At 57.9% G+C, this 12,270-nt stretch overlaps 2 protein-coding genes across 3 annotated transcripts in view; one reads left to right on the top strand and one right to left on the bottom strand.

Moving 5' to 3' along the window:
• SLC37A2 (solute carrier family 37 member 2) overlaps positions 1 to 5,720 on the top strand; it is a 22,251-nt gene extending 16,531 nt beyond the window's left edge. The window contains exons 7-18 of the mRNA XM_059930122.1: positions 290 to 456; positions 1,007 to 1,044; positions 1,359 to 1,511; positions 1,843 to 1,933; positions 3,403 to 3,465; positions 3,733 to 3,818; positions 4,301 to 4,349; positions 4,522 to 4,595; positions 4,858 to 4,936; positions 5,079 to 5,176; positions 5,412 to 5,476; positions 5,690 to 5,720. Coding sequence (XP_059786105.1) covers positions 290 to 456; positions 1,007 to 1,044; positions 1,359 to 1,511; positions 1,843 to 1,933; positions 3,403 to 3,465; positions 3,733 to 3,818; positions 4,301 to 4,349; positions 4,522 to 4,595; positions 4,858 to 4,936; positions 5,079 to 5,176; positions 5,412 to 5,476; positions 5,690 to 5,720 — 994 coding nt within the window. The remainder of the gene's footprint in view (positions 1 to 289; positions 457 to 1,006; positions 1,045 to 1,358; positions 1,512 to 1,842; positions 1,934 to 3,402; positions 3,466 to 3,732; positions 3,819 to 4,300; positions 4,350 to 4,521; positions 4,596 to 4,857; positions 4,937 to 5,078; positions 5,177 to 5,411; positions 5,477 to 5,689) is intronic.
• The window catches only part of TMEM218 (transmembrane protein 218), a 28,561-nt gene continuing 17,492 nt past the window's right edge, over positions 1,202 to 12,270 (bottom strand). The window contains exons 4-5 of one of the 2 annotated variants that reach the window (XM_059930126.1): positions 6,742 to 6,841; positions 1,202 to 1,527 (exon numbers count right to left, since the gene is read on the bottom strand). In XM_059930126.1, coding sequence (XP_059786109.1) covers positions 6,755 to 6,841 — 87 coding nt within the window. In that variant the 3' untranslated portion in view covers positions 1,202 to 1,527; positions 6,742 to 6,754. Of the gene's footprint in view, positions 1,528 to 3,387; positions 5,460 to 6,741; positions 6,842 to 12,270 lie in introns of those variants that run through there. The other variant, XM_059930125.1, reaches the window with a different exon arrangement.

The following is a 12,270-nucleotide window of genomic DNA, read 5'->3' as shown; positions in this document are numbered from 1 at the left end:
CTTCAGAGTTACGGCCTTAGGACAAGAGAAGAAAGGGGTGGGGCTCTGGGCCCTGGGGCAGCAGGAGCCAGAGTGCTTGCTCAGGGAGCGGCTGGGGAGCGGGACCCCCGGCCTTGCTGTCACTCCCTTGACACCAGCAAACCCTCCCGCTCCTCCCTGAGTGGGGTCTTCAGCTCGGAGGCTGCAGGCAGCCAGCTTTTTGCACTTGGTCGGGCGGTCGCCAGGAGCCCTGTGCTTCTCTTCTTACTTTTCCTGTTCTTCTCTACCTCCCTCCCTCCCTCCCCTCCAGGCGGGGGCTCATCATGGGCATCTGGAATTCCCACACATCCGTGGGCAACATCCTGGGCTCCCTGATCGCCGGCATCTGGGTGGATGAGCAGTGGGGCCTGTCCTTTGTGGTGCCCGGCGTCATCACCGCCATCATGGGCCTCATCACCTTCTTCTTCTTCATTGAATGTGAGTGGAGCCCTCCCTCCTCACAGGGCCGGAGCCGAGCCTCCCGGTTAGGCCCTGGGAGAAGGCGGCTGGTAGCGTGGGATCACGGGGCTGGAGCCACAGATGTGTGACTTGGGACAGACAACCTCTCTGAGCCTCAGTTTTCTCATGTGTGACATAAGTATAACAACGCCTGCTTCGCTGGGCTGTTGAGCGTTCCCGTGAGATGTGTAGTCAGGACGCCTGGCAAACGCTGGCTCTTCTGAGACTGAGGAGGGAAAGGTGGGGTGGACCTCTCCGCGTTTGCTGCCTCTTCCCAGCTCCCTGACAGACGGGCCAGGGAGTCAGGGCCATGGTCACCTGTAGCAAGAGAACGAAAGTCCACGAGGCAGTAGTGACACAACTTACTGTTAGGAGACCCAGACCTCGAAGGTGGTCTCCGGAGCCCCGGTTCCATGCTCCCTTGTGCTGGAAAGTCAACTCACCCCCTTTGAGGAGGGGTGGGGACCGCACGCCATGCAAGGTGAGGGCCTGGCCTGTTGGGAAGCTTCTTAGAAGGTTTTTCTTTCAGACCCAGAAGACGTGGGCTGCTCCCCACCTCAGCACCATGTGAGTGTGGCCCCCAGTCCCGTCCCTGCCCTCCACTCCACCCGGGGGCTGGTCCCAGGGAGGCCTGGGGAGTTGGAGGAGGGGCCCGTGTGCCCACGGTTACTTCACAGGCCCTTGCGTGAGGGCCAAAGTCATGCCCTTGGGTGGCTCCCCCACAGCCTGATGGGCCTGGCAGGAGGTGAGTCCAGTGCAGGAGGGGGACACATACCTCCTCCCGCGTGGCAGCCCCTACCTCGCACGTGGGCTGTCCCTCCAGCTGGTGGGAGGGAGGTGGTATGTGGACGTGCCCACAGCAAGGGCTCTCCTCTGCTCAGGGTGGGCTGGAAGAGAACGTGGACGACGCTGAGGACCCTGGCAGTGGGCCCCACTCTAACAGAGAGAACGGCCTGGAGTCTGCTGTCACCTCCTCCAAGGAGCCAAGCGCTCAGCCCGCTGCCATCAGCTTCTTTGGGGCGCTCTGGATCCCGGTGAGTCCTTTGTGGGCTGGAAGGAGGAGAGAGGCTCTCTAGATTTTTCTGCTGGGTCTCAGGAGATGGGGATGCTCAGGGTGACCTGTGGTTTCCAGCATTTCTTTACACGCAGTGCCTAGGGAGGGCGGCCCACCCGGGGAGGGGAGCATGGGAGGCTCGTCCTGACACAGCATATCCGGGCCGCAGGCGCACTGCTGTTACTGAGGCTGGAGAGGTCCTCGAGGCTGCTTTGTGCGGTGGGCGGTGGGAAGTGCTGGGATGGGGCTCCGCTGACGGACCAAGGATGTCTTGCCCCTGTTTCCATCGCGCCCTTTGTTACGCTCCCCAGGGTGTGGTCGAGTTCTCCTTGTGTCTGCTCTTTGCCAAGCTGGTCAGTTACACCTTCCTCTACTGGCTGCCCCTCTACATCTTCAATGTGGGTGAGTACCCGGGGAAGAGGAGGTGAGGAAGGGAGGGGTCTCTGAGGAGGAAACCTGTCACATGATGCGTATGACTCCAGGAATAGGCAGGATTTCTGCTGAACCTCTCCTAGGGCAGGAGGGAAATTTTTTTTTCTTTAACGGGAAGCTAAACCTTGCAGACGCACCCCCCCCAACCCAGTCCCTGATTCCAGCCACTTTTCCTCCCTCGGCACTGAGTCGGGGTTAGGAACTCAAAGCTCTGTTCTGCGATCCTCCCTCACTTCTTCTCCAGCCTCAGGTGTAAGAGAAACCCCCCTCCAGGCTGCTTGGCTCATAGATGGGCGGGACCGGAGGGTGCTGGAAACGGTCTGCCTTTTGAGTGCCTCCAGGAGCACCTTAAGCCTCCCGCAGCCCAAGGAAGAGGGCCTGTAGCCTGGCAGTAAACACTGTTCTCTTCCAAGCAGGGCTGCCGGGAGCCTCGGGGGACTCATGCCCTGTGCCTGGGTCTGCTGGGCTGCCCGCCTTGTGGTCCTCCTCTCCCCTGCCTCCGCCCCTGCCCGAGGATGAGCAGATGAGGAGAGGTCACTCTTGTGGTTGAAAAGGATGTTTATGTTCCCCTGTCCTGGATCTCTGGTTTTCCACACGTGGCGCTACTCTATCAGGGGGCAGCTCCGCCCCCAGAGCCTCAGCGCCTCAGAGCTCCACCAGGGCCAAGGACCGCTCAGCCAGGGCTGCCGGGCTCCCTCCAGGCCCCGTGGGAGGGACGAGGCTGCCCTCCACACGTCATCGTTGCACCGAACAGGATGCGGTGGGGATGAGTCGGGGCCGCGTCTCAGGCTGTAACTCACCCCCCAACCCCGCCCCCGGCCCCATCTGAGGGGCCCCTCTCGACGACGGGGGCAGAGCGCCAGGGCAACCCTGTGGTCACTGACTCTTTGTTCTGTGGCCTTGACGCTGGCTACAGAGTGTGAGTCAAGCTTGAGGGCTGGGCTACAAGTCAAGCTTCTGGGCGTCCCTTTTTCTAATTCTAGGGCGAGGTCTGGGACCTGAGGTCCCCATTTTCCCACGAGCCTCCTTCCTGGCTCTGTTTATAAACAGGGACCTCAAATGGAGGTGACAAGCTTCTGTGGGGACCAGCCGCTCGGTCAGGGGGAGGGCAGGAATGTGGCTGGACAGGCTGAGGCTCAAAGAGAGCAGTTGTGCCCCAGTGGGACAGGGTCCTCAGGGGCCAGATCCCAATGCTTTCATAGAAGGGCTTTTCCGGGAGGTCGAGTTCATCCAACAGGACTGGGGGCCGGAAGGGGCATCTGGTCCCAAACTGCTGCAGACTCACTTGTGACCTTGGCCAATCACTTCTCCATGGCCCCCCACTCCTTCCTCTGAAGATGATACTGGACCAGGTGTCTGCAGGGACGCTCCCAGCGGTGGCCCTCCAGGATGTCTGCCCTGAGCCCCCAGGTCTGAACACATGCTTTTGTTTTCCACAGTTCACTTTAGTGCCAAGGAGTCTGGGGACCTGTCCACGCTCTTCGATGTTGGTGGCATCGTAGGTGAGACCATGCCCTGCTCTGCCTCTAGGCTGCATCCCCCTCTTGTCAGGGTGTAGAAAAAAGGGACGGGTCCAGTGGGATGTGACCTAGGCAGGTGGCATCAGAGGGAAAAGGTGGCATCCTGCCCAGGTGGTCTTCCCGTGAGCAGTGGGTGCGGGGAAGGCTGCGGAGGGAGACACTCAGCTGGCTCTGGGTGCCCAGCCCCGGTTCGCGCTGGGCTGAGTGATGGGGCAGTGCTCGGGGTCCCACGTGCACATTGTGTTCCAGGCGGCATCCTGGCGGGGCTCATCTCTGACTACACCAATGGCAGGGCCACCACCTGCTGCGTCATGCTGATCTTGGCTGCCCCCATGGTGCGTAGAAACTCAAGGGCAAAGTGTGTGTGTGTCGTGGGCCGCTGAACTCTGTGCACGCCCGGGCATCACACGCACACCTGTCTCTTTGTGTGTGTACATCCCTGTGCACGGCCAGGGGAGGAGAAGCCAGGGTCAGCACAGGAAAGAGATCCAGACTGAGAATCTTGGAAAGGGATTCGTGGTTATTTGGCCTTGGTGAGAAGGGGGAGGCCAGCTGCTGAGCTTCTTGACCAAGGAAAGAATAAGTGATTGAGGTTCGATATGAGAGGAGACTTTGGGGGGGCAAAGGGAAATGATAGATTACCACGTATTAGACCCTGCATCCCTGGGACACGAAGACCGAGAGGCCTGGGTATGAGAAGGAAAAGGAGAAAGGGGACCTCTGGGGTTCCCAAACTTCTGGGCTCCAGTCTAACGGAGGCAGCCTGTGGGGAAGCCAGGGTGTGTATGACTCTGTCTTCCCCCTTCTCCTCTCTCAGATGTTCCTGTACAACTACGTTGGCCAGAGCGGGATCAGTATCTCCATAGGTGAGGGAGTGGCGCTGCCTTGGGGACACCACAAGGCTGGCTTGGGGATGTGGGTGGGAGGCTCGGGGAAGTGGAGGTTCTCAGCCTGACGCCTGGGGGACTCGCCCGCTTTGGGGCTGGGGGTGGCGGTGGCCTCTCCTCTCTAACTGGGCCGTCTCCATCACCACGTCAGTAATGCTGCTTATCTGTGGAGCCCTGGTCAACGGCCCTTATGCCCTCATCACCACTGCTGTCTCGGCTGACCTGGTAAGCGGAGCCACCTTGGGGACTGGCCAGGGCCTCTGCCTCCAGGCCCATCTTCCCCACGTCTTTCCCCCTCCCCCAGCCTGCAGAGACGAGATCCTCAAAGTCCTTCAGAATCCTTCGTCGGCCCCCCTTTGCTCCCAGCTCCAAGCCCCCAGCGCTGCCTTTCCCTGAGCCCGTCCCTCTCCTGGTCCTGGACCTGGTCCTGGTCCTGCTCGGTGCCGCCTCCTGGTTCAGGCCTCCCCACTCTGCTCTCTCTCCCCAGGGCACGCACAAGAGCCTGAAGGGCAACGCGAAGGCGCTCTCCACCGTCACGGCCATCATCGACGGCACTGGATCCATAGGTCTGTGACTCTGGCTCTCAGCTCTCGGCAGCTGAGCCCCGAGCCTGGTCTCGGGCGCGCGCTTGGGACGCTGCCCTCGTGCGGGCAGGGAGGGCCAGGGTCCCTGGTCCAGGGCCCTTCTCTCATGCTGTGCTCCACACAGGTGCGGCTCTGGGGCCTCTGCTGGCCGGGCTCATTTCCCCCACAGGCTGGAACAACGTCTTCTACATGCTCATCACTGCCGACATCCTGGCCTGCTTGGTAAGAGCTGTGGGGCGCACAGATGGGTATGGGGAGGGGCCCTGTCCTGCGGGGCTGGAACCCTGGAAAGTTCAAAAGTGGTCCGAAGTGTCGGCCATCCAGGGCTTTGCTCGGAACCACTCTGCGTCCCATGGGTGGACCCCTACGGAGTGACGCTGTGAGCCAGCCCGGCGGTCACCTAGGGCTGGGGACCAGCCACGTGCTCCACGCTGATTGTCGCCTTCCCTCGCCTCAGCTCCTCTGCCGGCTGGTGTACAAAGAGATCCTGGCCTGGAAGGCATCCCTGAGTAGAGACAGAGGGTAAGTCCTGCGGAGGGAGAGCCGGAGCCCTGCCTGCCCGGCCTCACGTCTCCCGGGAGTCAAATCCAGCGCTCAGTTGCTCTGCACCAGTCTGAGCCTAGCTCCAGCCCAGACCTCAGGAACTCGGAGCCGATGCTGCGCGTGCTCCGGGAACCCCTCCCTGGCCCCCGGCCCCACTAACCTGTCCTCTGTTATCCCCATGTGTCTCCATAGCTCTAGTGTGGCCCTAACCCACGCGCGGTAGTATTTTCCTCACGTCCCGTGACTTTGTGAGTATTTTCTTCGAGTCTGTTAACTCCTGTGCCCTTAGAGCGCATGCAAAGCCTCTCTCCTTCAGTGTGATTTTTCTGACTTTCGCTTTTTCCTTGGGGGCCAGTTCCAAAGACTCTGAGTCTGGGCGGAGTGTGGTGCTGGGGAAGTGTTTCCTAAGGGGCCGGAGCTGCTGTGAAGGTCGGCAGCCTCTCGTCCTTAGGGAGAGCGATAGGGCTTTGGACGCAGACCCCGGGACAGAGCGGGCAGCATCCAGGGAAATCGTTTTCCCTCTGAACTTGGACGCTGAGCCATCTGTGCCTCCGAAGTTCAGAAACCAAGGGCATCTGGCCCCTCTGCCTGGGGTGTGCAGACAGAAGCGGCTACCAAGCAAAGCCTCTGGAGCAAAACCCAAAGCTGGCCTGCTGTGCTGTCTGCCTGTTGCCCAGAGGTGGCGGGTGTGGAGGCCGCGCAGATAGGCTCGCGGCTGAGGCAGGGCGCTAGAGGCTGGGCTGCGCGGCTGGTGCTGGGCTTGGCAATGTTCTCTCGTGGCCTTTCTGGCTCTCCTTAGGAAGCTCTTGCTAATGAGAAGCTGCCGGAGCGATGGACCTGGTCTGGATGGTAGATGTGAGGAAGAGCCCACTGGGGTCATGGTAACCAGCGCCGTGTCTGGGGGAGAACTTCCCTTTGAGGACGGCGTCGTCCGGGTTCAGGGGGAGACGAATGCAGGGCAGGAGGCATTAGCGGATCCGAGCCCCGCCCTGGAGGGGGAGCAGGGCGGGCACCTCACGTGCCCAGTGCCCCCTCCACCTGCCGTCCGCAGGCCAGGCCTGGGGGGGACGCTGGGAGGAGGGGAAGTGATGCAGAAAGGGAAGAGTGAGTGCGCAGTAAGCGTCTGCTCTGGGCGTGAGCTGAGTCTGTCTGTAGCTGTACTGGCTTCCCTCTCAGCAGCCTTGAGAGGTAGATGTTCTCACTTAGAGGTGAGAGAACAGAGGCTCGGAACTCATGGAACATACCTCAGGCCTTTAGCTAGTCCCAGCAGAGCCTGACTTTGACCCCAGGTGTGCGGGGTTGGCGTCTCTCTGCATCCTCAGCGGGTCCTTCTCTCAGGAAGGCCTGTGTGGGAGAAGCAGAGTCACTTGCTTGGGCAGAGGGAGCTCGGGGCTTGAAACCAGAAATGCTGGACCATCCTGGCTTCTCTGCTCACCTGCTTCTATAGAGCTTTGGGCATCTTCTCTGAATGTCCGCGTCTTTGTGTGTCAAATGGGGATGCTCGTTTCTAAATACCTGGTAGGGCTGATCTCAGGCTGCGACAAGCTGGGTATGTGGTACTGCTTTGCAGAGTGGTCAAACGCGGTACAGACATTGTAACGTTTTTCACATTATTCTGGCTTGGTGTTCCCTGCTTGCTGAAGAGGTGACAGGGAGCCCTAATCATAGTGAACGGGATGAAAGGCAATTATTAAGGGACCCTTGGGACCTGCCTTCCCCGTCCCCACCGTTGGGGCAGGAGCTTGCTAACCCCTGTCTCACTTTCTCTTCCATTGCCTCTCTGCTCCTCACGCAGGTATAGAGAAATGTGAGGACCCGATCGCAGCAGAAACTTGGAGGGCCCTCGCCGGGTCCCACAGTTCCCCCCCACAGATGGCTGAGGCAAAGCCTCTGGACCCAACACCAGCCAGCCCAGCCCACGAGGCTTCCACGGGCTAGGAGACTCTCTACCAGCAGGGGACCACCAAGCTTGAGGCCACGGAAGACTCAAGGGCCTTGTGGGAGGACGGAGGGGATGCAAAGTGCCCACTGAACTAAGGCACCTTGAGACCAAAAATTGAGGAGGCAGCTCCGTGTGATCAATGGACCAGTTTAGTATAGGGTCACTTACAGGGTGGAATCGGGATTGGGGTCAGGTGGACGGCGGTCTGGGAGTGCTCCACACCACCAAGGGGCCATCAGGACAATTTTATAGTTAACCTGGGGCAGGGGGGCGGGTACTTGGAAACAGGACATGCATTCTTAAGATTTATGAATGGGTAACTAGTCTCGTGGCTGCCGGGAATACGTCAGGGGAGGTTTTCATCATTGTTTGGGGACTAACAGAGCATAGAGGCTGCCTGGTCCTAAAGATTATTAAACAGTATCTATTAACTGCAAAGCCCTTGATGACAGAGAAGTGATTTACCACACAGTATACAGTCCTGGGCAGGGGAGCGGAAGGAGAGGAGGAGCTGTGAGGGCCCCGAAGGCGTCAGTTACCCTGCCAGCGATGAAGGCCTGAGCTCTGGAGGCCGCCAGCGGAAGGGATCAGGGCTAAGCGGTGTCCGCATTTTGGTACAAGAAGGGATATGCTCAGACTCTTGCTTGTTCAGATTCCAAGACACAAGGCAGAGGTTCAGCAGGGCCACGGCCTGGAAAAAGCGCGTCTCCCCTTCTCACGTTAAACGTGAGCCTCTGTAATCAGCCTGAGCCTAGAAGCGCTATTTCAGAGCCACCCGGCCTCTCTTTGTCCCTTTGTCCACAAGCCAGTTTTCTCCGTGTGTTTCCCCACGTTGGCACTCCTCCATCTACCCTCCATTTGATCCTGTTTCTAACTCCTGACCCATTTTGATTAAAGCATTATTGCCGTATCCTCCAGGGCAGGCCTAGGGAGAGACAGGGGAGGCGTCACTCCCGACTGTGGGGGCCCCTTGCCTGCTCTCATCCCAGCCCTCTGTGTCCCCAGGGAAGATGACTTGTCAGGGCGGTGCTGTAGGGGAAGGGTGGGGCGGAGGGCATGACCAAAGAAGTACCAGTTACGTTATTAAATATTTTGCTAATGAAATGCCAGTGGTTGCCGAGTGCTCACTGTCTGCCAGCTCTGCTCTGGGAACGGAGTAGGTAGTGGACACAGAAAAAGGACTGACACCCAAAGCACAGGCACCGGGGTGACGTGACTAGCAAGGAGGGCGGGTACTGCCGGCTTCGTTCAGGCAGCTGTTCCGTGTGCAGCTCGCGGGCCCCCTGCAGCTGGCCTCCTCTCCCGGGTGTTCTGGCCGCCCCAAACCCTTGGATCTGCCAGGCCAGCGCTTGGCATTTCTGTCTGCCCTCTGAAGCTGCCCATTAGCCCCGATACAGATGTCACCAGCTGTGCCTGTGCTCGTCCTGTCAGGGCTCACGTGGGCCGCTGGCGCAGCGTCCCAGGGCCACAGGGTGGTGTGCTGGGGTGCTGACCACTGGCGTGCCCAGAGGAGGCAGTCGTGAGGACACTGAGGACCCGCGGGCGAGCCTGTGGGCAGTTCACGGGCCGGATACAACTCCCTCCCCGCTGAGACAGGTTGTACACACGCCAATGGTGACAAATAGCAAGTCTCAAAGTGCCCGAGACCCACTCTGGCTTTAAAAGCAGGAGCCACTTGGGATGTCTAAGTCCTCAGGCCCCCAGGGCGGAGCTGCAGCTCAGGTTCAAGAATGCGTCTCTCCAGATCAGGTTTACCTGGGGCTTCCCTGGTGGCGAAGTGGTTAAGAATCCGCTTGCCAATGCAGGGGATACAGGTTCGAGCCCTGGTCTGGGAAGATCCCACATGCCATGGAGCAACTAAGCCCGTGCGCCACAACTACTGAGCCTGCGCTCTAGAGCCCGCGAGCCACAACGACTGAGCCCGTGTGCCACAACTACTGAAGCCCGCGCGCCTAGAGCCCGTGCTCCGCAACAAGAGAGCCCACGCACTGCAATTAAGAGTAGCCCCGCTCACCACAACTAGAGAAAGCCTGCGCGCAGCAACAAAGACCCAACACAGCCAAAAATAAATAAACAAAACGAAACAAACAAAAAAAAAGATCAGGTTTACCTGCCAGCAGCACTCAGGGAAGCCACTAGATGGCGCCATCATCCCACAGTAGAGCCCGTGCCGGGGCTCCTTTTCTGCTCCCTGCAGGGAGACAGGCTCACTCGCCCACCCGCTTCTGGGGCAGTGTTGGCAGGGTGTTGTCCCTCCCTGGGCGCTCACTCTGGAGGTCTCTTCCCCAGCCTCACCACTGATGGCTTCGAGCCTTTTCCTCATTAGAAAACAGTAATAACGTTACCTCCCTCAGAGGATCGCTATGAATCAGGGAGACAAGTCAGTGTCAGCTGCAAGCCCTGCCCTCAGGGGCTTGTTTAGTTAGGGGATAAGACAGGAACAGGGAAACGTTTAAACAATGCGAGAAAAAACACCAGGGTGGGTGACTCAAGTTGAAAGACATCGCCATCCACTCGTCCAGCCCTGAAGGGACAGGGCTGGCAGGAGGGCAATCCCAGTGGCAATGGAGGAACAGATGTGACCATCCAGAAGGAAGAATGAACGGGAAGGAAGTGAAAATGGACGCGCACCAAGCCCCTAAATGTGTTAGGCCCAGGGACTGGAAAATGAACAGACATTCTCTGGTGCCGGCGGCTCAGTGTGGCGCTAGGGAGATGCACAGGGCGTGTGGGAGCTCGGGAAGGGCCCCAGAAATGAAGGCTGGGGTGTAGGTAGGAGTCCGGGGCCCCGGGCCCTGAGATCTGTCCTTGCACACCTGGGTCCCAGGCCCAGGATCCCTGCCCCGCACCCCATCCCCGCAGCTCTGGGCACTGACTGTCCCTGGAGGCCCAGGACCTGCCCCCTCTCTGGGCCTCGGCACTCACTCGAGGCTAATGCATGAGCATTACGTTAATTAGTTATTCATTTAATTTAACTTCACATTTGGTCTCAATTAAGCTTTAAGTGTTCTTCCTTATAGATGTTACAATAGCACTTGTAATTAAAAAGCAATAACTCTTTGCATGTCTCCTTTAGAGATCCATTGGGAGGCTGGGCTAGTGAGGGGGTGGGGAGAAGCCAAGAAAAGGAAAGCGGCTCTTGGTGGATCTTAGCACTTGGAGGCGGCCACTATGAGTGAAGTCGGGGGAAGTTATCAACACATCATGGGTGTCGGGTGGGCACCCTGAGAACTGGAGAGTGGCACTGGAGCTAATGGGGCAGGCCTCATGCGTGAAGGCGTGGGGTACGGAGAGGATGGAAGAGGGAAGGTAGGAGGCAGTCCTTAGAGGCGGAAGAGGGGCCGGATATGCTGGGGTAGGCAGAATAATGCCCCCTCCTCCAGAGGGGTCCACAGCCTAACTCCCAGGACCGGTGAATGCTATCTTACATGGCAAATGAGACTTGGCAGACGTGGTTAAGGACCACGAGATGGGGAGACTATTTTGGATTGTCAGGGGTGAGCCCAATGTAAGCACAATGGCTCCTTACAAATCAGAGGGGGAGGCAAGAGTGTCAGGTGTCAGATTAGAAGATGCTGGCTTAAAAAAATTTTTTTTTAGTTTTTAAATTTAAAATTTTTGGCTGCCACCAAGTGACGTTCCGGGATCTTAGTTCCCCGACCAGGGACCGAACCTGTGTCCTCAGGTTCAGTGAAAGCGGCGAGTCCTAACCACTGGACTGTCAGAAGGTGCTGGCTTTGAAGATGGATGCAGGGCCAAGGAATATGGGCAGCCTCCAGAGGCTGGAAAAGGCAAGGAAACAGGATTCTCCCCTAGAGCCTCCAAAACCTTGATTTTAGCCTCGTGAAACCCATTTTAGATTTCTGACCTCCAGAACTATAATAAATTGGTATTCTTCTAAACTGCTAAGTTTGTGGTAATTTGTTATAGCAGCAATAGGAAACTATTACATGTTCCCAGTGTAAAATGGGGCCAACATCAATATGAAGACAGCAAGACCAAAGAAATCCGCAAAGATTTAAAAAAAAAAGTGGAGAGGATGGCCATGGAGCATATGGATACCATATAAATGCCACATGTGTAACTACCCGAAGTTCCCTGAAGGCAGGACCTGGGCTAAATGTACACCCTTTACAGTATCCAACGTGTGTGAGGAAAACCAGAAAAATGAACTTTCTCATTCCGTCTGTGGTGCTGGGCCCCAGCTTTGATCCTTGCTGTCATTTCTTAGGTCCCAGGAAACTGAGGCAGGAGGGTGTGTGTCGAGTGGCCTGGGAGTGGGGGGACTGGGGAATATTTTTTTTTTCCTTGAGTAAACAGCAACCAGTGTGGTCTGCTAGAGACAGAGATCGAGAAACAAACACATAATCTTGGCTTGTGGCTCTGATTCTTCCACTGGCACCTCTGAAAACCAAGCCAAGTACCAAACTTTCTGGGCAGACAGTGCTGAAGAGAGAGCTTGCGGCGTATATCCTTGATACTCAGTCCACAAGCCGCTCCCTCGGTATCTCTAAGCAAAGTCTCACAGCACAGAGACCCCCCCCCCACCCCAAACCAGAGGTGATCAGTGAGGCTGTCCCTGAGGTCCACGTGGCTTCTAACTGTATTGCCCTGGATTCCTGGCCAATTCCTAAGATGCTGGATTTTCCTCGAGACTCAACTGCTTCTCCTTGGTATTCCTTGGTCCCTCCTTTTCCTTTGTTTGCATCTTATGGAGCAACACGATGTAAGGAAGAGAAGAACTGAGACTGCCTGAGTTCAGGTCCTGAGTCCTGTTTAACCCCTAGCTGAGTGACGTCAAGCAAACCACTTCACCCCTCTGTGCCTGTTC

Source organism: Balaenoptera ricei, chromosome 8, assembly GCF_028023285.1.
Source record: "Balaenoptera ricei isolate mBalRic1 chromosome 8, mBalRic1.hap2, whole genome shotgun sequence".
Lineage (NCBI taxonomy): Eukaryota > Metazoa > Chordata > Mammalia > Artiodactyla > Balaenopteridae > Balaenoptera > Balaenoptera ricei.
Note: the sequence above shows the minus strand (reverse complement) of the source record. Positions and strands in the feature narration are given on the sequence as shown.